Here is a 27,046-nt window from a genome sequence, read left to right as displayed (position 1 = left end):
GCATCAATTATCTTGTTGGGTTCTTTTTTTATTTTTTTTTTCCAAATGAAATTGCTTTCTGAATCAGCCAGCTCTCTAATTACCAGATTGAATGATTGAAATTTTTAGGGCAATTAAATTCAAGCCTTTCTTTTTCAGTCCTTATGTTATTCCCCCCTTCTCTCCCTCCCCTCTCCAGTCTGGAGCCTTTCTATAATTTGGAGGCAGTTGCAGAAGCAAGCAGACCTTTAAAGCCAAGATGTATGTCTCCCTTAATTCCTCTGTGGATTTGTTTCACAGACTAAGCAGAGAGGGTTCTGGTCTCTCAGGACATGTGCATTGCAAACACACTGCATTGTGTGGGTTTTATCCCAATGTGTCATGTCATTTAAAAACAGCTTGGAAGGATTCATTTAATATAGAAATTGTGTGAAAAGATAAAGATCAATGCAGAAAATACAGGCACTATTGGAAAATGCCTGCAAAGCAAGCTACAAGACTAAGGAGCAAATTGATAATAACAATGATGATTGATGGTGTACTAGATAAGAGAAAACAAAACTCCCAATAAAACAATACAAAAGTCTGTTAACAGAGCTGCTAGGAGAAAACCATGAAATGGCTGGGTGAAAGGATAAGGATTCTTCCAAGAAAGGACACAAAATTCACAGGATGGAATCCCAGGCCCAGGTGACAAAGCTGCTGCTCATTTGTCTCTATTGTTGGGATTGGGGCATTAATCCTGCAGAATGAGTAACCACATTCTCACATGAAGGTTTGTGAGCTGGTCTGTGGATTTCAGTGGGACTATTCCTCCCTAAAAGTTAAGTGGATGCTTAACAGCTTTGATGAATCAGGATCTAACCCAGTGAACATGCTACATCTTTATTACAATGAACCTTGGAAACTGTGTAGGATTTGCCTCAGAAACCTCACTCTGAGTGTTTCAGGTTTTCAGACCCAGCCTAAGACACAAACCTGGGGCTGCTCTCCAGGTTTGTGGCAGGCAGAGGGACTGAGGGATTTCTTTTCATGCTGTGTTACACTGGGGATTGGTATAATGTCACTAAATCAGAACAATGAACACCAGGCTAACTTCCAGCGTGCATCCACGGCCACTTCACTAAAGCCAGATGAGCTGTGTTATGCCTATTTATTACCTAATTATCCCTGTAGATGTTTGAGGTGCCCCACCACACTAAGCAGTCATTGCCCTGAAGAGCACGCAGTCAGATCTAAGATTAGAGATGACAGCACTGCAAGGGGCTGGACCTGGAGAAAGAACAAGGTTCTTGTTCAACCAGAAACTTGAATGAACACCTGTCTCAAAGCTCAGTTAATTGATTGAGCACTGCTGTGAATCAAGGTTGGGATGGCTGATGGAGAGAAGAATTTCAGATGCAGGTTCCTGAAAAACCTACTGTTTCTGCTGAATTTAACGTTCTGATGTTCCTGTATGGATACTCTGAGAGACACAGAGATCAGACCTTTAGGAACCGTGATTTCATGTCAGCGGAATTTTGCAATTTCATAGTGGTTAATGTTTTGGCTCATTGCAGTAATTCCAATGGGATGGAATGTGTATTAATGTCCATGAGCATTCCCTGGGAGACACAGCCCTTGTGGCTCCTACGCTGCCTCCTGTTCCCTTCCTGCTCCCACTGCCACATTCATTACCACACACCTCTTCTTTCATGCTCTGAAGTCCATGGCTCTCCACCACTTTGCACTATCTTGGGATATGGCCCCGTGTGGCTGCATTTCTCTTCACAGAGAAAAGCAAGGCACAACTTCCCAAGGATAATTCTGGGATTCATCATTTCTCTTCACAGAGAAAAGCAAGGCACAACTTCCCAAGGATATTTCTGGGATTCACATTCTCTGAAGCTCAGAGAAAAAAACCCCAATTCTTATCTAAATTGCTGCCCCTCTTGCTGTTCACAAGTGGAATGCATTGTGGAAGATTGTTTACCTGAAAGGAATTGGTAATTGGATTCTGGTGTGAGTGTTTTGATTCATTGACCAACTGAATCCCTGTGTGTGTGTCAGGACTGTCAGCTGACAGTCACGAGATTCTGTGCAGCTGAGTGCAGTTGGGTGCTTGTGCAGATTCAGTTTAGATGTAATATAGTATAGAATAATATAATAAAGTAATTAATTAACCTTCTGAGAAAATGGAGTCCTCCTAGACGTCAGGGTTACCCTGTAATTACTATAGCCCTGGACTTCAGCATGTTTATAGATTCAGGGAAAGAGACCTACCCTGAGTCACTTCATTGCCATCTGCAGGGAGGTGCTTTTCCTCCCTCCAGGTATAGATGCAGTTCTGCAGTGCCTCAGACGTTTTGCTGGAGCTCTGAATGCCTGCAAGAGGCTCTGGGGCTACTGAAGTGGCCAGGATTGATTGCTGGTTTCCCCAGCATTTTCTCAAGGAATGTGTTTCCCTTCCTGTTTTTTCAAGATGCCATGTCCACTTAAAATCTTCCAGTGCATGCCCTGTGCTCATTATTTAGCAGTACATGGGAAAACCCCTTCAGCTCAAGCTTGCTGTGAGTGCTGTACAATTGTATCCCAACTGCCTCCTCTACTTATCTGCTGCATTATTTCTGTGAAAGCAAAAGCTGTGCATGGAACAGATGCTTGGAATGGTATTGGGATCCAATTACTGCACTTTTCCAACCTTACATCTATTGTCTAAACTTGGAGCAGGCATATTTTTATTCCTTGGTGACACTATATAAAGAGACAATTGGCATTGTGTTTGCTGGCTGACTGGTTGGCAGAGCAGGGGTGGAAGGAGCAGCAGCACCATGGTAGGTTTTATCCTTCCCCATGTCTGTTTATCTCTGTATTTCTTTCTGACTCTTATGATTCAAGCAGAGCAGGAATGATCACACAGCATCCCATGAAATCTCACCTTAGTATCACATCCAGAATGCTGATACACCCCACAGAGTGAGCTGGGAACTCCCAAGTACTGCTCTGCATGTATTTCACAAACGAGGAAGGCACAGGACACAGATGAATGGGCAGAAAGGAAGGGTTTGTGCAGCTCTGTCCCACATTCACAAAGCTGGTGTGGGAGAGAATTAAATCTGCTGTGGTGTGATGGGGACTGAGGGAAAGGGATTGCTCTGGAACTGTGACTGTGTTGCTCTTGTGACCATGAGGAGAAGTAGGAAGAAAATTCTGTGTCTTGTCTTTGCCCTACTCACTGTTGGCTTTTAGCTCTGGGACTGCACCAGCCACCTCACTTGGTGTGATTCCAAAGAGCAAAGAACTCCTGCCTAAGGAACTGTGGGCAGAGCAGGCAGATCTTTGTCTCCTGCAAATTCAGAGGAATGACTACAACAATATTAGGAAAAAAAAAGAGCAGGTGATTTTGTCTTTGCTTATTTTGCTCTTTTTTGCAGGTCCTTTTCAGTCTGTCTAAAAGCAATGCTGCCCTGTGGCTCCCTGGGGCTATGGAATATTTGATTGTGGAGAACACCAGAGAGGGAGTTGTATATGAAAAGCTTTCTCAAAGCTTAGTTCAAACTTGATCCTATTTAAGCAGGTGATGAATGTGATCCACGTGCTGTTCTGAGCAGGGCAAAACCACATTCAATGGCATTTCTAAAATCCATGCACAAAACAGGTTCCAGTTTCATCCAGTGCCAGCCCCAGTGTCAGTGGTTTCACACTAATCTTGTTCCTCACCCGTGTTTCAGAAGGGACCAGTGCCTTGTGCTGATTATGCCTCTCCAGGTGTGGATTTACAGGTTTCCCTTTAATCAGCCTCAGTAAAGTCTAAGCCAGCCCTTTTGTGGGGTGGGGGACAAGTGCTGGGTCTTAGCTTTTCTTTTTCCTCTCTTCTTTTTTTCCCCAAGATTTCACTTATCAGTTTTTTCCCTGCCTGTTTAGTTCAATGACACACCAACACTCATTGATGTTTGAAGATATTCCAGGACATTCTGTGATGAAATGCTTAAGTTAGGAGACGTGAAAATACAGTGAGAGACTCGTCTGTCTCCTCGCTCCCAGCTCAACTGATGATGCTCTGTGGTGGTTCTTTTCATTGTGCCTTTTGTTTTGGAAAAATCTCTTCTGAGGTACCTTACTATACAGGGACACATGAAACAGATTAAAAATGGAAAGAAAAAAATAGCCTTAATGAAAGAAAGCTGAAGAATATCTTTACATAAGGAAGTGATCATTTTTTATTAATCAGAGGGAAATGTATATGTAATTATGCTAGATGAACTCTGTGGGGAGGTTTTTTTCTCTCTTTATGATGTCTTAAGGGATTTATAAATATTACAGAGGTTTTATAGCATCATAATATTTCAGATGTGCAGTAAAGCTACTTTCAAAGGATTAGTGCAGACAAAGCAGCATAGTAAAAAATAATTACAAGTCAGCCAGTGCTACTAGGCTCTGACATCCAGGGCTGATGACAGTGAGAGAGGCAGGGTTCAGGGAGATAATTTTTCTAACAAGAGCAGACCACACAAGTGCTGTGGAATGGAGTTCTGAGAACTGTCTACGGCTCTCTGTTTATTCCAGGGAGTTTCAGACGAGCTGGGTCTGTGATGTCTCCCTGCATGCTCTGTGCTGCTGGGCAGTGGCACAGGCAAGGAGAGGGAAGGGTTTTTCTTATTCCCTAAACATCCCCGTGTTTGCTCAGTTCGAGTGACTCCTCGTAGCACATTTCTGTGCGCTGAGGGGAACTGCGTGCCCAAAAATAGCCGGGATGCTGCTCAGAGGTGCTCTGCAGGCTGGAACGTGCCACCTGCACCGAGAGCAGCACCGACCGCAGCACAGCCACGCCGAGTGACCCGGCAGCTGAAACGGGGCTGCTGCTGGCACTGCTGGGTGTGAGTGAGTGTGACACACTGGGAGTGTCCCTGTGTGTGTGACCATGTCTGTGTGACACACTGGGGGTGTCCCTGTGTGTGTGTGACACACTGGGGGTGTCCCTGTGTGAGTGTGACCATGTCTGTGTGACACACTGGGAGTGTCCCTGTGTGTGTGTGACACACTGGGGGTGTCCCTGTGTGAGTGTGACCATGTCTGTGTGATACACTGGGAATGTCCCTGTGTGTGTGTGTGTGTGTGTCAGTGTGACACACTGGGAGTGTCCTTGTGTGTGTGTCTGTGTGTGAGTGTGACATACTGGGATTGTCCATGTGTGTGACAGCCCTGTGAGTGTCCCTGTCTCTGTGTGTGTGTCTGTGTGAGTGTGACACACTGGGAGTGTCTCTGTGTGTGTGTGTGTGTGTGAGTGTGAGTGACACACTGGGAGTCTCCCTGTGTGTGTGTCTGACAGCCCTGTGAGTGTCCCTGTGTGTGTGTGTCTGTGTGAGTGTGACACACTGGGAGTGTCCCTCTGTGTGTGTGACAGCCCTAGGAGTGCCTGTGTGTCTGTGCATGTATGTGTGTCAGTGTGTGTGTATGTGTGGGACAGCCCTGGGAGTGTGTGTCAGTGTGTGTCAGGACACCCTGGGGGTGTCCCTGTGTCTGTATGTGTCTGTATGTGTATGTGTGTCTGTATGTGTGTGTGACAGCCCTGGGAGTGTTTCTGTGTGTGTGTGAGACCATGTGTGTGTGTCCCTGTGTTTGTCCATATGTGTGTATGTGTCCCCCCATATGTGTTTGTGTGGCCGTGTGTGTGTGATCATGTGTCCATCCATGTGTGTGACAGCCCCGTGTGTACACACAGGGACTGCTCATCTCTTCACATGAAAGAGAAGAAGATTTACTGGGTTGGGAAAAGCAGCTGTTGAATTTTGGCCCATCTATAAATTCTGGCCCATCTGCTGGGTTTTGTCCTATCTGCTGGATTTTGGCTCATCTGTTGAATTTTGGCCCATCTATTAAATCCCATTTGTTGGATTTTGGCCCAGCTGTTGGGTTTTGGCCCAGCTGTTGGATTTGGGGTCTTCAAGGTGGAGGATCCTGTGGCTGGAGAGGCTGGGGAGGCTCTCTGCTGCTCCCGGATGAGTTTGGGAGATAAAGCCTTCCCTCTGGGTGTCTGCAGGAGGAGAAGGAGCCTGTGACTGGGAAGGGTTCCCTGTGGGGAGGAGGAGAATGCTGGAGTGCCCAGGAGTGTGGAGCAGGGAGGCTGCAGGCCAGCAGATTTTGTATCTAGCAGGGATCAAAGGTGTGCCTGTGTGGGTGTGTGCAGGCTGGGACTACACACCAAATGGAGTGAGGATGGGAAGGGAGGGGTCTGTTTGTGACTGCAGAGCAGGTAATAAGAAGATCTTCTCTTTCTCAGTTCTGATAACATGGTTTATTTGAATGATCTGAGGCTGCTGCCTGTTTGAAATGCAAATTGTGCCCTTAGAGCAGTTTGTGTTGCTTACTCCTCTAGACTGCTCCCTCCAAGGCATGCACTTGGGTTGGCCTTGTGCTGCTCACCTGCCATGGAAAGGACCTCAACCACTCTAAAAAACCACTCTGTCCATAGCTGGGATGTTTGGTGCAGATGCAGTGTAAATTATCTCAGCAGAGCAAACCTGTGAGACAAAAATCAACAAATATCCTGTCCCATGCTGCAGCAATCCCTTGTCCAGTCCTGAGATGTAACTTCTGATTCAGAAGCTGTACTTGATGATAACAGAAATTTGAAGACAGGAAATGTCAGCACCAAGATCCCAGAGTGGATGAAAAACAAGGAGAGAGTGTGATGGATGAAAAAGTAATAGTAACTGAGAGTTGACATCATACAGTGGATCACAGCAGGGGACAAAGTCTGAGCAAAATGATGGATGATTCTGTCTTTTCTGTAGCTGTAGATGTAGTTGCAGAGGAAGGAAGTACAAAATGTGAAACAGTAAAAACCTGGTGGTATCTTATGTCTACTTTGTCCTGGACTGGATAAACACTTAGGGGTACGAGACAGCAGAATCAGGCTCTTAACAGTGTCCACTGCTGCTTCTCCCTGCAGGGCTCTCTCCCTGCTTCTCCACTGAGCTGTCTCTGGCAGAAAAATTAGAAGAAGACACAATAAGTGGCTGAGTAGGGAAGTGTTTCTGCTTGTGTTTTTGACTTTGCTGTCAGGAGCACCACACTGTGTCATCGTTAATTATTAAGTGTATTTTCTGAGGGGTTTAGAGCATGGTGGGCTAAACAAGGAAGTGACCTCCCCAAACCACACCAAACCAAATGACACCAAACCAAACCAAGGCTGTGGCTTGTGGCAGAGTGCTGCCCTTCTCTCCTGACTGCCAGTGATGTTCCTGTGCTGCAGGAAATGCCAGGTGGAGGTTGGTTATTTCCTGCTTACTGAAGGGTACAGGTGTGTCCCTGAGCAGCCACTGAGGGACCTTGCTCACCCTACTGCAACTTGCCTGGTTTTCCGTATTTTTCTTGGTTGTGTTCAAAATGCACTGAGGAGTGGAGATGATAAAGCTCTGCAATAATCCAGTGTCATGGATCTGCTCTGGCATCACCTCTTTATGAATTTATCAGGGCAAACAATGCCTCATGTTCTGAAGTAGGAACAAGGTATTTTCATCTCCTGCCTCCTTTGTATGTAGAGACAGAAACTGATTCCCCACCCCCTTATCTTCTAGGTCACCCTGAAATCAAATTTCCTTCTGATTCCCTTGAACATCACCCCCCTCCCACCTTTGCAGCATATAAAAAATGGATCCTTTTTCTTACATCCAGTGAGGCAAAGGCCACACACACTCATTGTCTTTGCCTGCCTGTGTCCCTGCACACCCTGGTTCTTTTGGGCTCCTTGACACTGCCAGAAAGGAGAAATATAAAGAACCTCAGTGAGGGAAACTCAGCTCAAAGAAAATGTCTGGTACAACAGAGTTTTCTTGGGACCAGATTTTGGTATGCTTCCATTTCTTCATTCAAAGCCTCTAAAACAAACCAAAACCAACCAAATAAAACAACAACAACAAAAAAGACCCTTTAAAATCCAGGCTAATTGAAAGAGTGCTAACACTGCTAAGACAAATGAGTGATACGCGACAAGCCTGTGGTTTCTCCTCTAAAGTGAAGTGTTGTTTTCTTCACAATGGGATGATTAATACTCTCAGGCAGGAATATTAATAGGCTTGTTCAGTTGTTGCAACATTCTTCCCACTGCTGTGCTATTGAGGCCTCGGAATCCGAGCCCAGGGGACCCTCAGCTCTTCAGTTTCTCATCTGGCACGTTTTGTATGTCAGTCTCACAGCACATGTTGCAACGAGAGCTGCTCTATCTTTGCAAAGTGCAGCCTGGCACACTTTGGTTTCAAGAGTGGGGAAATCAAGGCAGGCAGAAGTGATGTGTCAGTCACCCACTTTCTCCTCTGTGGGTCACCTACTAAATCCTTGGCATCTCAGAAGCCATATGTTTGCTCAGCTCTGTGATGTTCCTTTTAATGTGCCATTCTTTCAGAGAGAGACTCTGGAGTCAGAATCCTGACTGTGTTCATTAAAAAATTCTGGAGTGTTTGGAATTGTCAGACAGCAGCACAGAACTATTCTATTTCAGAGTTATTCTTTTCTGTAACACAGACCTATTTCTGTTCTCTTAGAGCTGTCTTTTAATTCAAGTTACCCACTAGAAAAACAAAGAACTCTGTTCTGTTCCTACTCCACCTACTTCTCTCTCAGCCTTCCCCCTCACAGCACCTCCCTGCCCACAGCTTGTGCAAAACTGGGGTGTAGTTCTTTCTGTGATTATGAATTTTCTGGCTTTTTAGAGCAGGTAAACTGCATTCCCAGTACTGGGAACTGGCAATCCAAGATGCTCTCTGTTGGATGCTATGAGACTTAGCTTGAACCTGGTGATGAAAACCAACCCCATCTGGCAGCTGTTCATGGGCCCCTGTGAAATGTATTGGTGATCTCAGCCCCCTCTTATTTATGAGCAGGTCCTAAATGGGATCCATATTCAGACCTTCAGCAGAAAAACTAAAAATTGATTGAGCATCATGGGCACTGATCTTCTCTGTCATCTCTGGAGACAACAAACCAGAGAGTAACTGTGAACAAATAGGTTAGGATGAATTTTTCTAGTACTTATTCTAGGCTGGAAGTAAATAATTTTTGAATTCCCTCCCAACCCAAAACATGTTATGATTCTATGATGCTACAGTAATTGTTCCCTGTATAATCAGTTTTCAATCTTCTTTGCCTTGTCACTAATGTACAGAAGCCTTTTGGGTGGTTTTTGACTTGCTGGTGTGTTTCTAATAGATATTGAGCTGCAGCTTTTGCATTTATCTAATCCTTCCTTACAGCTATAGCCCTTGCTTGGAGCCTTACAGCCCAGAGAACCCAATAAACTGAGGAATAATGGAGGAGTTGCCAGTGTTTGGCATTTAGAAGAGCTGGACCCCACTGTCTGTGGCTGTGGTGATGGCTGAAAAAATGCAGATGGTTTGCTAGCACGGGGAATTTATCAGGCTGAGCATGGATGCTGTGTTTGGCCACAGCAGAGCAGACCACGAGGAGGGCAAAGCCTCTTTTGTGTCCAGCAGAGCAGCTCCAGCAGCCCAGCAGAACCAGCCCCACTGCCCTGCAGTGCCCCCACAGCTGGCAGTGCTCTCCCCTGGGTAACATCTGCTTCCCCTTTACCTCAGGGAACAAATACATGTAAATACATAGGATTGTTCTGAGTATTTCCATTCGATCTGGAAGTGTTGAAAGCCTCCTCCAGGCACCTCACGTTATGTGGAAGATTGCCCATTACTGCTCAAAATAACACTTATTTCATGTGGAGGAGGAGGAGGGAATCTGTTTATTCCAAAATCAATATTTCTACATTCATTAAAAATTCCACTTATTAACTTCTTTTTTCCATGCCTGTGGTGGCATTCTATCCTTGTTTTTATCCTCACTACAAGTATATTTTCCACTTAATTTCCATTCCTATTTCCAGATTTTAGTTCTTTGAATTAGCTGATAGGAGCTTGACAGGTCTGGAGTGTGGGTATGTGGGAGAGTGTCTGACATTGCCCTAATTTCCCCCCCTTCCATATCCTGGGATCTAAACCAGGGTGGCTGAGTGCAGAAATCTGCCTGGCAAATTAAATTGATCAGACAATGTATGCTTCAAACAGAGTCAAGTGGGAATATTTTCTTGAGCTGCTCTGCTCCTCAGGATATTTGAAATCAGTATTGAATTTGAACTTTCACAGGCTTTTTTATTTTGATGAAAGGAGACAGTAGAAGTTGCCTTCTGTTTCATGCAGAATAGCCCAAACTAAGTAAGACTAATTTTCTGTGACATGAGAACCAGGTGGGACTATGATAATGAAGTTTAAAAGTAAAAATGATAAAGAAAAAAGTAATCTGTCTGGAAGGGAACTCAAAAGGCATTGCAGCTCATTATCCCGCCCCAAGTAAGGATAACACTGTGGTTAAAACACTTCTGTAATCCTTTGGAATCACAGATTTTATTCTTTACTGCAGAACAAGAACTATATTGTCTTAGGGAAGCTGGTTGGGCCCTTATTGAAAGATATTTAATGAAGCCTAGTTCTGACTGATTTTTAGTGAGCATTAGATTCTTAGATACCATTGTAGCTCTTTCCCCAATCTTGTTCTGTTTCAGCCTCCAGACTTGAGAATGGTGATAAAAGCAGTCCTGCCCTTTCATTTGAGATGACTATCTTGAATATTAAAATAACATGGTCTGGTGAGATGCTGCACTGCAGTGCCATAGGTTGGTGCACGAGTAGAGACTCCAGGAGCAGAAGGTGTTCCTGCTTGGGAAGGATTAATCTGTTCTGTCAGTGCTGGTCCAGACCAAGCAGATTTCTAAACATTTCTGTGTGAGTAGGAAATGATATAACTTCCCTTTCTAGTTCCTGAGCTGAGCCTTCATGCAGGGCCATGTTTGGAGTCTGTCTGTCTGTCCCAGCATGGGAACTGGGAAGAGGGAGCCCTTGGAGGCACTTACCTGAATCCTGGAATTTCTTGAGAGCAGCAGGCTGGCAATTCTAGCTCATATCTTCAAGTGACACCACTCCACACCAAGGGCTGTCACCCCTGGGCTCTGCAGAGCCAGTGTGGAGGGGAGTGGTCCCTGTGTGACCTGGGATGCTTTGAGGAGGAGGTGACCCTGCCCGAGGAACAGGCATTCCTGGGGGAGCCAGCAGGGCACCAGGCAGGATGCTGGGTCACACTTTGGGTCCCTCACCTTTTTAAAGTGACAAACTGTCCTGGTTTATCTGAGCTGTCAGGTCCCAGGACACAGCAGGGAGTGGCAAAAAGCCTCAATCTGTTAATAAGGCAGCAGTTTTTATCCCTTGTATAAATATATATCTATTCAATCTTATATATATATATCTAAATCTATCTGTCTATAAGATTGAATTTTAAAACCTTGTAATAACAAAGCACAATCCTCTTGTATTACTTGACTGTGTAGTTTTTACCTCCTGTTGAAGATGTAATTTGTTTTCATGGGTGCTTAACAGACAAAGGAATATGCATTTGATCTTCTTATTTCTATTACAGGCTCCCAAAAAGGCAAAGAAGAAGATAGAAGGTGGTTCCAATGTTTTCTCTATGTTTGAACAAACCCAGATCCAGGAGTTCAAAGAGGTTGGTCACTACTCTGCTGTTCTCTATAGTCTCCTGCTATTGCTAATGAATAACATAGGTTTTGTTTGTAATCCTTATTCAATTCTCCATCTGCTTTAATAGAACACACAGTTGTTTTCTGAATCATCCCTGTGGTTTTGGCTGGTAGATCATTTTCCTTGTGTGTTTGTTTGTTCTTTCTTTCATTCTTTCTTTCTTTACTTCCCTCACTCACTCCCCTGTTTCACTCTAGACTTATTTGAAAAGCACCCAAGCCCCCACCCCAAAATAAAGGAAAAGCATCATCTCATCCACTTCAGCCCTGATTCAGGAAAACCCTTGAGCACATGTTTAAAGTTAAGTGGTATTTTAAATAAGAATAGTCTCATGTGCTCAAGTATTGTCCTGAATAGAGATGCCAGGCTGGACCAGGGCTTTCATTCCTGCTCTGTTCCACAACAGCAGCAGAAAATATTTGTCTGTGCCCTTCTAATGCTGCCCACAAAGGAGAAATGAAAATGCCAAGAAGCCCTCAGCTTTCTCCACAAATGCCAATAAAACAAGACAACATGTGGAGATGAACTAAGCAACTTCCAGCTCCCAAGGGATTTGGTGTTCCAGGCACTGCAGGTTCTTTGACCAGTTACCTGTGGAGAGGTAAAACTGATGGGTGGCCTAAAAGCTGGAGCATATAAAAGACAGATAATCTGTTTGATGAGTTTCTGCTCTTTTTCTGTGGGGACAATCTAGAAAGTCCATGAGACCATCACATTCTTCACTGGTTTGTCATTTTAAATTACTGTTTTTTTCCCCATTTTTTCTAACTCATGTCTCCAAAGCAATTTCCAGTGTGATAAATGTCTGCTGTTTCATGTTGTGCTTTCCTGTGGCTTTCAAGTTTACTTTTCTTGAGGATTCCCACCAGGAATGCTCAGTGATGGAAGAGACCAAACCCAAGGCAAGGCCTGGGAATGTGACCCAGCTAAATTAATTGGAATCACTAATAATTTCCCCACAGTCAATGGGAACATATTTTCTCCCACTTCTTCTCTGTATCTTGGGAACCTCCATTTTATTTTCTCCAGGAATTTGAATTTGAATTGGTTTGAAGATGGACCAACACAAAGAACTGGACAAAATGCCATTATTTGATCTTCTTTAAATATGATAATACCAGGAGCATTTCTAGGGGGATGGTGGCAGAATAATGGCAAAAGCATGAGGCAGAGGAGTGGTCGAGTAAAACCCAAAACCATGTTGTGTCTAAGAACTGCATATCTGGGACACATATTTCTGAAAACCTGGTCTGGATTAGAATATTTTTATCTAGAGATTTCAACCAGCTCATCAGCAAATGTTTCAGCATTTGGTTATCTTATTTAAAATTCATCCATTACAATGCCTGATGCTCTTCTGGTCTCCCGTGAGCTGCCTGGGTTTCATTTTGCTCTTCATATCTTCTTTCTCTTTTGCTTCCAAATTATGAGGAATCGCCATTTAAAGCAAGGGCAAAACATCTCTAAAGAGCTGGGCTTAATTTTTTCTAAGGGGATGATTTGGAAGGTAAATATAAGATTATGAACATAATGCTGAATGGAGCCTCATGGGCAAACTGGGCTGTGAGCAGTGAGGCTTTGCAAGAAACTGGAGGAGAAAATACCTGAAGATATGTGGAGATAACTTGTTCATGGGAAGAAATGCACCCTGTAGGGCAGCAGACTTTAAAACTCTGCAAGTTACTGCAATCTCAGGGGAACACTGTCTGAAGAAAGAATAATTCCTGGCCATTGGGATGATACTGTCCCATATTGATGTGCCTGTCAGACAGATAACCAGCTTCAGAGTCATGCCAGGATCAACTCATATTCCCCATGGCATGACCGGGGGAATTTCAGGTCATTAAAATCTTTCCAAATCAATGAAACATTATAAGTGTGATGGCAGCCAAGAGATGGACACACAAATGGGTAAACAGAGCAGTTAGCTATCTTGGTAAACAATGGTTAGAGCACACCAAGTCTGTGTTGGCTGAAAATAATAATAAAAAACAAACAAACAAACAAACAGAAAAAAACAACAACAACCAAAAAAAAACCACCCAAAAACCCCCAACTGTTTTTATCTATCAAAAGTTAAATTTTGCCTGACAAGGGTATTTAAGGTTAGCACATCAGTGTCAGTCAGAGCACACAGCACAGTCTCAAAGATGCATTGTATTGGAAAGGGGAAAAAACTTGGAATAAACAATCTTATGGAACCTACATTTCTCTGTGCTTTTGAAAGTTCAGCTATCTCTGTGTGATGGATCATTCTAAGGCCCAGGAGGAATCGACTTCAGGTTGATAGCAGAGAGATATCCACAGAAATGAAATGTTCTACAGAAACATTTCATCCTCATTCAAAGAATGGGGTATGGGGAAAGTATAAACACAGAGCAAACTCTGGCTAAATCTGCCCTGACTAAAGCCTCCCTAATTCAAACTTTTATGGGTTAAGGGCTGAATGGCTGGAGCTGCCAGCATTGGCTTCAGCCCAATGCACGCTGCACTGAGCATTAATTTAGTAAGAAGAAGTTTGGGTGGGTTTAATTAAGCCCCTTGCCAAGATACAGTAATGTGTTGAAAGTGAGGAAAGTGCAATGATGTGGAGGAATCAAAGGAAGTAAAATATTCCTTTTTACAGCATGAATATCATCCTCCCATGGACTGACGTGTGACTGGAGCACTGTTCTGTGCAATGGAAATGGCAATTCTTGTTCCTTTTCCTTCCCACAGGCTTTTACCATCATGGATCAGAACAGGGATGGCTTTATTGACAAAGCAGATTTGAGAGACACATTTGCTGCACTAGGTAAACGAATAATTCAGTATTTAACAGATATGCTGTCTGAATTTCAAACATAGAAGAAAGGTTGTTATTAGGATGACAGTGGGGGAAGAAATGAGATACACAGGGGGCAAAGGGAAACCTGTTCTGCTTGACCTTCCTCCCTGTGGTGGTTGGGATCTCACTACAGAGCTCCAGCTGGAAAGTGTCCTGAGCAGGGAGTGGAATGAAGGTCTGATCCCTCCCCTGCAACTATTTCAGAAGAAGCCCACCCAAGCAGGGGTCCATGCCAGGCATTTCTGATTTGCCTCTGAATCCAGGCTTTTTCATCTGGGAGCCATGGAATATCCACTGATTAGCACTGCAGTCATGGACTAGCTGCCCCTCTGCCCACACAAACCCAGGAGGGCTTCATGTGAAGTTCTGTGCTGCTGGGAGTTTGTGTGGGGTGAAATGTGCATGTCATGAGATTAGGTATTGTCCATTCCATGGCTATCACAACCTTGATAATATCAAGCAGATCAGAGCAAATCTTCCCAAGGAAATAAAAAATTCAAGCGCTCGTGATCCCAAACCTGGAGTTGTATCCTTGTTGCAGCATTTGAGGCTTGAACAGTGATGTAGGCATTTGGGCTTTTGCCATCTGGAGCTTATTAAAAAGAGCTTGATAAGAATCTTTAGTGCTCCCCGGGGTGGAATCAGACGCCAGCAGAGTCAGTGCAAGGAGCAGAAGCTCCTGAACTCTTTATTGTGACAATGAGGTTTGCAAACTTTGGCCTGTAGCTACTGTTACCCTGAAATATTTATTTCTTAAGGCCAAGTTCTGCTATCTTTCCTGTTCAGTGAAGCTTTTCAATGCCTATAAAGTACATTCCCAGCAAATTACCACTCAATTTGAGGAGGGTTGCCAGGGTCTAAATTCTCATCAATAGGGCTGCACAAGGATGGGGAAGGGATCTCATCCATCTGCCCCCTACTCAGAGAGGTGTCTCAATATCCAGGAGGGCAAAGACTGAGACCTTGGATTCACTTCAGTCACTTTGATCTCTGCTATATTAATATCACTGGGGCCCATATTTCACCTGAGGTAAAAAAAAAAAAAAGCCCCAACTCAAAAAGCAGTTTATTTGGAAGTTCCCCTTCTCTCGTCCACTGCTGGCCATGTCTGTGTTATTTATCCTTCTTGCTCCTTCAGTCACCCTTTGATCTCAGAGCCAGCTCTGCCAATTTCTTTTTCACTGGGGTATTTGGGAGTTGTGTTCTACCATGTTATTAGCAAAGTTGCACAGAGCCCTGAGCTCCCCAGTGGGAGGAGATGAATGGGAATCGTTTTTTGAAACACAATTTGTGATTTATTATGAAAAATGATCTCTGCTGCAGGTCGTCTGAATGTCAAGAATGAAGAGCTTGAAGACATGGTGAAGGAGGCGCCAGGTCCTATTAACTTCACTGTCTTCCTTACTATGTTTGGGGAAAAGCTGAAAGGTAAGTACCTCTGGGGGATTGGAGAGGTATCTGTCAAAGATCCTCAGCACTGAAATATCTCAGCACCTTGCAAATTAGAAGAATGTCTCCACAGAACAATGCTTAGAGGCAAGGAGGGATCTCCAGTTTTGCAGACAAGGGGAAGAATGAAAGGCTGAGGGACGGTGCAGAGGACAATTTAAAGGTGAGATTTAGCTTACACAAGCTAACATGAAAGGGCTGAGTTGGGGTCCAGAAAGTGATGAAACCTCAGCAGCCTGGAGCACAGTGCAGGGGAGTTATTCACCATCAGAAGGCTCCTGGGCTGAACTCATGCTCATGCTCTAGTCATAGCACTCCCAGTGTTAGCTGCTTTTAAGTATTTCTTAAAAACCCACCCTTTTTGCACTCCTTTGTCACATGGGCTTCCCTCACTTTCTGTAGTCATTGTAACTCAGTGGCCCAGCCTCAGTGTCACTTGAGGTCAATAGTGATTCTGCCATTAGGTGAAGATTTCACTGAATAACCCTTAATGGAGTGGATAAACTGAAATAATTAAATTTCAGTGGACTTAAATGATATGGGAGAGGGATTTTACCCATTGCCACAGAATATATAGGGAACACTGTGGGAAGTTCAGGAAATGTGGGTATTAAATTTGCTGTGTGAGCTGGTAATTTAGTCATGTTTCTTCTCCAGTTAATGGCTGGAAACTGCAAGAGAGGGGGTGTGAGGCCAAGACAGAACTCCAATCATCTTCCTACAGGCATAAGAGAGAGGTGAAAGCCTTCAAAGCAAGGCTAGCCTTAGCCAAGCACATTCCAGAAGTTTGTAAAAATAACTAATGAATAGAAAAATGGAAAAATCTGATCCTATCTTCTTAAAAGCATTTATTGTTTGGTTGATGGACTCTGGCTTTGTATTGCTGAACACAATTCCAGTGAAGGGTTTTCTATGCTTGGAATAGAAAACAGAGAGGTCTGAAAGAAAGAATTCATGTAGTTGGTTCTGGAAGAAAGACACTCTTGCTAAAGAGGGCAGGAAGTCTGGGAAGCACGTGGGGTGATGGAGAAGGCTGGCTGAGGAGGGGATTTTATTGCCCAAACATCAACCTGTGTGTGGTGCCTCCACCAGGACATTCCAGGTGTCTTCTGGCAGAGTAGGGAGTGCCCTCCTCCATATTCTACCTCCTGGGATATGTGAATGTTTGTTATGGGGTGCCCTGCTGCCCATTCCATTTGTGAGCATGGAAATTAGCTCTTCCTCCTCTCCCCTCTTCCTCCTCTCCCCTCTTCCCCCTTGCCCCATGGAGTTGCTGGAGCTGGCAAAGCCTCTGGCCCTGCCAATCCTGTGGCCTAAAAGCAGAGCCAGCACAGGAAGGTGAATGGCAAAGCAGAATCCTCTTGTCTGCAGGTTTCCTGTTGGCTACTAGCAAAGGAGGAGGGTTTTTTTAATTTCCATTTGGTGAAGGGAAAATCACAGCTGTGCTTGTCATGCCCTTCTGGTTGGGTTTGTCATGCAAAGGAAGCAGAGCCAAAAGACTGCACATTCCCAATCAAAACTAATTGGGATGAAGAGCCTTTGTAGTGCAATTAGAAAGGGAGAAAGGGCTAGAGGAAGTGGATATGGCAATTTTGCAACACTCTTTATTAGCTAAGTACCACTCAGAGAATTTGGTGAAAGGTGCTTTCTAAGTAAAATTTGTTGTGCTATAATTGATTTCTGTCATAAAGGGGAAGCTGGGATTTTCAGGATGAGCTTTAGCTTTGTATGTTGAGATTATGATGCCAGATGAACAGCTAACAAAACTCGGTTTATGTTAATGCCAACCACATGGAGCTGCTTCTACAGGGAGTCAGAATAATACAATTTGTACAGAAAACAGAGATGCCGCACATCAAAGAAACCACTTTATTTACCAGCTAATCAATAAAGAATGCCTGCTGCATTGCTTCTCTTCAAAGCCAAAGTCCAAGGATATGACAGAGTAGAAAATGTAAAACACAGTAAGGAAAAAAATCCCCCCCACAGCGGTGACTACTTAAAATGCAGCCCTCTCCTCTGAGCTGGGGGATGTTTCTCTTCATGGGACAATCAAAACACTCATTAAACACCAATGCTCTTTGTATTGATCACAGATTCATTGCAGTTTGAATACATTGCCTACAGCTTGGCAAAAATAATGTACATGGCCATTGTGTGGCAAGGAGGAGGCCATATAGCCCGAGGTGTGTTCACTATTATATCCTGCAGGATCCTGCTAATCCTTGTGAAATCTTACAAACAAAGCAAACTGTGAAGGCATCAGGAGAGTCTGTAGAGCAGGGAACCTTGGCTGGGTTCTGTTCTGGTTCTACCTCTGCCAAACTTTGAAACAAACTTTGGATCTGCAACCCCTTTGTGCTGTATCCTTTTTAAATCACTCTTTCAGCATACCAAATAGCTTCATTTTGTCCATGGAATCAGTTCATCTGCTTGTAAATTTGGTTTCCTACAGTTACAAAGATTTGTACTGTGTATACTACGGTAATATTTTGAAATATTGGGGAATAGTCAGGAACAGAGTACACAGTGTATCCTTTGGTGTGGGCTGAAAATGAGTCTACTCAGAATCTGCAGTATTACAGAATAGACAGAAGCCCCAGCCAAGATTAAGGCACTGTGAAAACGAGTCCCTGACACAAATGTTTTCCAGTCTAAAGAGATGGGATAGATAATGGAAGGAAGAAAAGGAAGACCATTACAATCATTTTACTGCTGGGAACAGAGGAACAGGAATATTAAAGTCATACCAAAAATCTGTGGCCCAGCAAAGAGCAGAAGCAAAATCTTGTAGCCACAGTCTAATTCTTTAAACCATCCTGTTTCTGTAACACTTAATGAAGAGATACTTAAGGGGAAGGGCACAATGGGATTTAAGTCAGATCACCATTCCACATTGATCATCCTGTTTCCATTGCATTCCATTGGCATTTGGATTTTATGATGAGCTCCATTTCCCTTAGTGAGGGAAATAACCTCTTCTCTATATGGCCAAGAACAAGTAACATCAAAAAGTGTTTTTACAAGGAACGTACAGTGCAAGATTAAAGGAAGCCAGTGAGGGAAACAGTTTGCTATATTTTCATTTCTGAAAGCCACTAATCCTCTGGGTACTGATATTGGAGACCAGTTCCTGGAAGTTTTCTCTCCTGCAGACATAGAATAGATATGAGTTATTATTTTTAAGCTTCTGAGCATTGAACTATTCACCTCTATTGTTTATCTGACATGACAAATGCTGCCGACTTAGAGAACCTTTGTCTTCAAACCCACAACTGCAGAATTCTCCATTTTGCACTGTTTCCAAGCGAATGTAATTACTTAGCAAGTATTCTGCAGCCAGAGAAATACATCCAGCCTTCTAAATTATATTTCATTAATTTTAGGCACGGACCCAGAAGAAACCATTCTGAATGCTTTTAAGATTTTCGACCCAGAAGGAAAAGGCCGCATAAAGGCAGACTAGTAAGTTTATTTCAAATCCTTTAGAAGAATAACAACAATAATAATAATTGCAGAGTTTTAAAGAACTGCTTAAAAGCTGTATTTTTCACAGTATTTTAAGAGGCAGAGAAACATTTAGCTTTGTAAGCCAGAGCTAAAAGTCTGGACTGTTGTATGAATGCATTTGTATACCAAAAAGAGATGTTATTGTCTTCAGACATTGCAAGAGCCAACGGAAATATAATCACATGTAGGCCATTAGATAGCCTCTTTTTGAAGGTCTGGATATAAATCGACACATGACTCTTTGTAAATTAACTCCATATGTAAAATTAAAATGAATGTCTGGTGCCTAACTCTCAGTGCTTGACTAAAATGGGAAAGCTACTCCCCTCTTTAAAAAAGTGATCAATTTAATTAACTCTGAGACATGGTTTTAGTGCTGGACGTTTTCCTTTTTATGTGTTTATCATTTGAGCCTTCTGCTTCTAGAAATAATTTGCTGTAAAATTCCACTAGATACGGTGAGAGCCAAACCAAATAATACTATTAATAATCTGGCAATTATTGTCAATATGGCTATTTTTAAATAAGGAGGCAGAACTTAATTTGTATTCACATCCTGTTGCACCAACAAAGCAATGTAAAAGGACTTTAAGAGGTATTTGCACAAATGCAAACCCTTCTTGCACTGCCAAAATGGTGCAAGGACTTTCAGGTAGGTGAGATAAAGAATATCAAATCAGGGCAGGGGATAAGGAGATTAGACCTATTGCTCCAGAGAAGAGGTTTATGTACCTAGATTTATGCATATGTTTAAATTAGTTCATATGCTGAAGTTTCATGGTGAATTTGAGGTCTGTACTTCTACTGCAGCAGCCATTTCAGGTAGATTTTATAAAGCATGATATGTATAGGAAATCTATCCGGGAACCATGAGTTACAAAATTGTATTTACATCAATTATTGCTGCTTATGTTGTGATAGCCTCTGCCCAGAACCCCGTGGAGATTTCCATGACATTATCTGCAATAATTGATGAAAGTTAGTTGAAAATGTAAGATTCATGTACAGTATTTCTTTCCAAGGTGGTTTTCTATGGCAGCACCCCAGTGGGTCTGAGAACTTTTGCAATATGCAAAATAAGAGAGACAGTCCTTTGAGTAAGAACTTCCAAATTAATTAAAACACAAGTGGATGTAGCAATCAATCAGAAGGAACAGAGGGTTAAGAGCTGTCCTGATGGTTTTGAGGTTAACATCACCCAAGCAGCTTGGGAAGAACAGTCAGGGGATCACATCAGAAGTGACTCAAACAACAGAATTAATGTAGCCTTTTGCCACATAGGGCAGATCACACAGTAGTGAAATCACAGCCATGAAATACGAACTTCTGATACTCCAGAACCCATGAAATGTTATATTTCCCACCACTATCTGTAACAATATCCTGCATACAAAATCTGCAGCTTGCCACCCTGTGTCCAGATCTACATTCCTTGGATGCTGGAAACCAGTTGGAGTTTGGGGCAAATTAGGAATGCAGTATCACACTCCAAAATGAAGATGAGAGAGAAATATTTTATTTTTCCTTGATGGAAAAGGTCAACCTGGTCCCCACCCCCACTGCACTGCTAACATTAGACAATTGTTTTAGTTCATCACCACAACAGAGCATAATGTTTACTTATTAGACCCGAGGGTAATGTTGATCATTACAGAACAAACCATTAAATCAATTCTGTGGATGTCTTTGAGGTTTAACTTCTATTCATATGCTTCCAAAATGTAGACATTTGAAGTTTTGAAATAATTTTTCTGTTGGCTCATGCAGCCATTTCAATGCGACAGTTAATGCTAATAAATAATATTTCTCCGTATTAAAAAATCCTGGAATGTTTCTCTCAAAAACCAGTCATGCTGACCTTTTAATCAGAACTTCATTTTTATGTTCATGGAGTTAACATCCTTCTGGGGATTTTTATGTCTCTTCCCTCTGCGTGTTTTCACCTCTAGTCTGGAAATGACTCACTTAGTCCATGTGATGGTAGCTGGGATGGAGCCTTCTAACCTTTCCAGAAGCTCCAGGAGTTTATAACTTACTTCCAAATTCAATGACAGACTTTGTTTGTCTGCATCATTATACCACACATGAAACCCTTCCCACAGCATGATGTCAAAAAGAGAAAAAGCTCCCAGTCCCATTCTCAGCTGGTGTAAACTGGGGCAGAGTTTGGAAAGGTTGGATGATTCAGTCCCAAATGCCACTCATGGGGCAGAGTGAGTCAGGCCAACACCAACTGTGCCTGATGCTGAGGCCAATTAAATTTTTCAGATTTGGGCCAAATGAAAATGGACCCAGGGGGATGGAGGAGGTCCCAGGCATGCTGGACTCTGGAGGTGTTTGGCTGAGCTAGAGATGATTCTCCCCGTAGCTGTAGAGCTCTGCTCCTTCCCACTAACCTGGTTTCCTCCAAGACAGCACTGCAGGAAGGGCAAACCCAGAGGAAAACCAAAAATGTCCCAGAGATTTCACAGATAATTTTTAAAAAGGCTTTTAAAATATCAGAATGCAACAAGGTGTTTGTAATTGTAGAAAGAATTTATGTGAGCCAGGATAAGGGATAACATTTAGACTCCTAAGTCAAGGCAAATGGATTTTTTTTGTGTGTTGGGGAGTTTGGTTTGGTTTTTGGAGTATTTTTTAAGAAGACTATAAGATTTCTAAAGAAAACAAGATACAAAAAGAAAAAAACGTGCACAATTTCTGGCTTTGGAAATGGTGAGTGTTTGTTTCCCTATAAAATAAATAATGGAAAATGTGCATAGATCCTTCAGTCAGTCCCTCTTCCTTGTGAGTGTGCCAGAGCCTACTGGGCTGTGCATCAGAAGATTATAATTAGATATTTGATCTTTTCTTTTCCCCTAAATACTTTAAGCATGTGAATAGAAGACACACAGTGCCCAGATCTCTTTTTAATTCAGGCTTGTTTGTGATGAAGTTTATTTGTGACTTCTGACAAAACTGCTGTAAGTGCTTCCTTCTATTCACCAAGCTCCTTCCTGGACCACACTTCCCATTTGCATTTGCTAATACTGTTTGTCCAGGGCATATATATCCAATAATCAATTTATGCTGAGGGGAATGATCTCTCTACTCTTGCACCCGCTGATCATTTGAGAATTTGCCTTCAAAAATGCAGTCACATACCAAATGGCCAGAGGAACAGAACAGAAACAGAAACTTGAGACAAAGAGATGAAGAAACTTAGCTAACTACAGAGAATGGTGAAGTAATGCAGGAAAAATATACTAAATAGCTTAAGCTCTGTCTGTTCCCAAAGCCTGCACAGATATATTCACACTTGTCCTTCTTCATTGTTTTCAATTTTCCCTTTCTGGGCTTCCAAATGTGCATTTTATACCAACAAGAGCTGCAGAAGTGTATGTGCCCCTGCCACAAATGGGATGTGTAGCCTTTTCCTGGAAAAAAAATCACATTTGTCAGAGCTGTGAGTGCCATTGTAGCTTTGCCACCCAAACTGCACTTCTGTCTGAGGGACTTTTCTCATGTGCAGAAAGGGAGGATTTACTGTTTTGCCTGAAGATTTGCACCCACAGTAGGTGAATTTTGCTCCCCTGCAAGTGTTCCTGTTCAGGCATGATTTCTATTATAAGTAGTTTTAAATATTCCCTTTAAAAAGCAGAGAGGACTTCTTCTAGAAGAGCTGTCGCTCTCACTCTCACTCCATAACAAATTCTTGAAAAAAGCAGCTTCTTTTTTCAAATCCACAAACCAAATCAGATTTCTATACTTGCCTCAGCTTTTGTTTTTGTACAACAGATTGCTCACCTGTTATCACAGCTTTACAGTTTGTTTTACTGCTCCAGAGCTGTGTCTGATAATGTATAAATACATTTGGTTGTGACAAAAGGAGACAACTCTGCCTCTTCAGCGTGAATGAAAACTGTGAGATTAATATAGGAATTCTTCTACAGGAAGAGGAAATTATTGGTGTTATTGAAGGGATGTTTATGTGAATATAAGTGAGTTTATACTGGTAGATGTCCCAGCACGTGGTGTATGTGCTGCCCTCAGTACATGAGTAACTGGGGGAGGTATAAAGACATTTTATGTAGAGGGGATAGACTAGAAACAAAAATAATTCTTCCTGGCTTTTCTATTCACCTCTAAACTTAGGTAAAAAAAAAATAAAATTACATGCTCAACTGCCTTCCCACAATGGGTTTAAAACAGAGGGTAAATCAGCTGAGAGTCTGCCCCCAAAATATCCTTTTTGATGTAATTGCACGGGATGCAGATTGTGTGTGGGATAAGCTCCGTGTTACAGTGCTGTGACTCCAGATCAAGACAGTGCACCGTGAAATACAACAGGGCTCATGCAGCTCCACAGCTCCCCTGGGAATGGCTGCATGCAAATAAAGCATTCTCGGGTGATGACTCGCAGTAGCAGCTCGAGTTCTCTTTCAAGTCCTCTTTCTCATTTCATGCTCTGTTCCTTTCATCCTCAGATTTTACAGAAAATATTCTCTCTTTTGGTTTTGTTAAGTGATCCAAACTTTAAGCAGCAAGTGAGGAAACCTACCATTTTAGGTTAAGATAAGCATACGAAATTGCTGTATTTCAATTACAGTAATAACCTTAAACAATTTTAAACCTCTATAAAGTGTCACAAAAGAGAAATAAGTTGGCAGAGCGAGGCATTGACACTGATGGGTGCCCACAGAAAATCTCTTACAATATCATGTAAGGATTAACAGCTCTAATTTATGCGGTCACACAGATTTTCTTTCATGCAACTTCAGGAGGGATCTTGCCATCTGAATTGTCATGTGCCATTATCACCCTTTAATCAGGTTATTTCGTTTTATTTGAACAGCATCAAAGAAATGCTCATGACACAGGCAGACCGGTTCAGTCAAGAAGAGGTAAGGAACTTTATTCAAAACAGGAATCCAGCTCCTGTTCCTGTAAGTCCTTGCCCCTCTTTAAATGCATGAATTTAGCTGAAATCCAGACTGAGAGGAGGCTGATGCCAGCTCTGGCAATTAGCAACAATTCAAAGCATCTCTTCTGAAGAGCTCCATGGCTAAATCAAAGTCAAATAGATTCTCTGGACTCCCATCCAAGTGCAAGCGTGGCCTATCTCGTGCTGTTCTTCCCCATGGGCAGCTGGGCAATTGATTTACTGGAGTCCAAGTGGATTTGGGTGGGGACTGTTTCTGGTTTCCATTTCTGTGATTTACTTGGTTTGAAATCTGAAATTAGGTACTTACTTGGTGGTTTGTGTGAGACTGAGCATGGATTCTGCTGGTTGGGAGGAATTTAGGGGGACTTTATTTTCAGAAGAGGAGATGGAGTGGAGCTGGACTGTGAACAGAACAGACTGGACAGTTCCAGTCAGAACAGAGACTGGACATTTATCAACCAAGGCTTACCTGGGCTTCAGGGAGAGCTCTTTTCAACAGGGAACTTGTGGGATTCTAGCAGGACTTTATTAACCACTCATGTTCCAACTCTGGTTTCAATTTTACCAAGCCCAAGGAAAACTTCTCCAGGTGCTTAAAGGACCAGGGCAGCAGGGAGCTGAGCTGGCTCTAAAATGAAAAGGTGCCCATGTTGCTGTCCCAGTCTGTGACACTTCTCTCTGTTTGCTTGGCAGATCAACCAGATGTTTGCTGCTTTCCCTCCAGATGTCTCTGGGAACCTCGACTATAAGAATCTCTGCTATGTTATCACCCATGGTGAGGAGAAAGACTGAGCAAAGAGAGGAGCTTCTCCTGTGCTGATGCACCCAGTTATTTCATGATACACAAGACAAAGGGCTAAGCATCCACGATGTGAAGCCATGTGGTCATTGGAAGACAACCAATAAAATAATTTAAAATAGATTAAAGTTATTTAATGCTCCTGTTTTTATGAAATATCAAAATACCAATTTTGTGAGGGTTTTTCCCCCATCTTTTTTTTAAATTTTTTTTTCTGTCAGTGGTTTGAAATGGAATTTTCTTGATGAGCTGGTGCTTTTGTGATTTATTGACAAACCTAATGTTCACCAGATGGTCCATTGGGCACTGCAGTCTTGCTTAACCTCTTGTCTTTTATATGTAAGCTCCATGTATTAATTGAGAATTCCCCTAGCTTATTGCACCAGGAAGAGTGTCTGGCAAATAGATTTATGTTCCATTCCACAGCCCCTAGCAATGGAAGTGTAAATAAAACAATCTTAAGTTCTTGTGAATATGCAATATGCCCTCCCCATCTCAGTGATGTGGCCAGTTTCTGAAACCACTTGACTCATTTGCTTTGGTGCAAAAGAGCAGAAATAGTGGAATATTGGCTGTTTTTCTCATAGTAAAGTTCACCTAGGTGCACTGAGAATTCAGGAATAATTAATTTCCTCCTTCAGAGACATCTTTATTACGTGGAGGAGGTTGTCCATGACACAACAGTAACACCTGGTCTGTCATCTTTGGCCATCACCTCTGGGTTTCAGGTGAGACACACACACCAGGGACATGTTTGGCCAAAGATCATCGAGTCTAGGGACAAAGAGAACAATTTGGGAACTGCAGCCTATGAAAGCAGATTACCTCTCATTTTTCTAATCCAAGAGCAGCCTGGTTTTTAAATGGGCTACAGTTTCTTGTATTTAGACTTCTAGGAACGGGACATATTCTGCCTATGTGGAATATTGCATGAACACTTCCTGCGTGGGAGGCAGAAGGATGCTGCAGCCAAAGGAAAACAAGCTTCTGCTGTTTTAACAGCTCATGAAAATGCTTTCCTTGTGCATCAGTGCTGCTGGAGCCACAGTCCCACAGACACTGAGAGGAAGAAACAAGCCACTTATTTTCTGTTTCCATCTTCTTAGGCCTTGTAGGAAGAGAACTTGAGGGCAATGTGCTGAATTCTGCCCTCATCAAGAGGGGCAGAAATTCCATGAGAAAGCTCTAACATCTGCATGGCTGAGGGGTGTGACATTCACCCCTACCTGCATGTTCTGTTGTTCCAGCAAAATCCTGCACTCTGCACTTCAGTAATAGAGAACAACTGGAGTGAGAAGGCTCTTAGCACACAGAGGATTAATAAAATAAACCTCCCTTTGCCCCTGTGTGCAGGAGTTGTGTGAACATTCCTGCACCAGCACTGTTTTTCCAGTACAACAAGTTGGTTCCCAATTGTATCCAGTAGGAATTATCTCTTTTAAATATATCAGTGGACACAGCTGAGGCAAAATTCGCTCCTTTCCTGCAGGAATCTTGCTGAAGATGTGGACAAGGCTTTAGCACTTCTTGCCACCTGTTCTGTCACCCAGAGCTGTCCCTCCCAACACAATGAGCAGCCTCACTGGGCTTTGGTGACTCAGAAATCTTCTTGAAATGCAAGAGCCCACACGACCTGTCCTTCCACCTCCTGAGCTTTCCTGGACAAGCCCAGCTTTAACCACTGTTTTTTCTCCCCAGAATGTTTTTTCTCACAGTCTGTAACCACTGTCCATGGGATGGGGTTGTAGATTGGCAGTAGGAGTGCATGGAGATTGAGGATTTTCTGTTGGCACAAGCAAAAAGGTGATTTATGTATGGGCTTCTGCTTTAGGCTCTTCTGTAGATCCAAGCAAGTGACAGCTCCTCTCAGCAAAGAACTGAGCTGCTCATGGGGACACATGTTTCATTTGCAGATCTAATATGGAAATTTTTTGGCAGGTGGGTCTGTAAAATGCTCTTTTGTGGCACAAACTCATGTACAA

The 27,046-nt window shown here is 42.9% G+C and overlaps 1 protein-coding gene across 3 annotated transcripts; it reads left to right on the top strand.

Moving 5' to 3' along the window:
• Nucleotides 1–2,608: 2,608 nt before the first annotated feature.
• On the top strand, nucleotides 2,609–25,234 carry MYL10 (myosin light chain 10). 3 transcript variants are annotated; one of them, XM_039720679.1, is made up of 7 exons: nucleotides 2,609–2,792; nucleotides 11,434–11,520; nucleotides 14,274–14,349; nucleotides 15,706–15,810; nucleotides 19,218–19,296; nucleotides 24,176–24,224; nucleotides 24,959–25,234. In XM_039720679.1, exons 1-7 carry the CDS (start codon nucleotides 2,790–2,792, stop codon nucleotides 25,055–25,057), a joined length of 498 nt encoding a protein of 165 aa, XP_039576613.1. In that variant the 5' UTR covers nucleotides 2,609–2,789; the 3' UTR covers nucleotides 25,058–25,234. The 3 variants fall into 3 exon arrangements, with proteins under 3 accessions (XP_039576613.1, XP_039576616.1, XP_039576617.1); XM_039720682.1 differs by lacking the exon at nucleotides 2,609–2,792 and adding an exon at nucleotides 4,799–4,839; XM_039720683.1 differs by lacking the exon at nucleotides 2,609–2,792 and adding an exon at nucleotides 4,816–4,835.
• Nucleotides 25,235–27,046: the final 1,812 nt, after the last annotated feature.

Source organism: Passer montanus, unplaced genomic scaffold (assembly GCF_014805655.1).
Source record: "Passer montanus isolate IOZ18808 unplaced genomic scaffold, ASM1480565v1 scaffold44, whole genome shotgun sequence".
In the NCBI taxonomy this organism is placed as follows: domain Eukaryota; kingdom Metazoa; phylum Chordata; class Aves; order Passeriformes; family Passeridae; genus Passer; species Passer montanus.
Note: the sequence above shows the minus strand (reverse complement) of the source record. Positions and strands in the feature narration are given on the sequence as shown.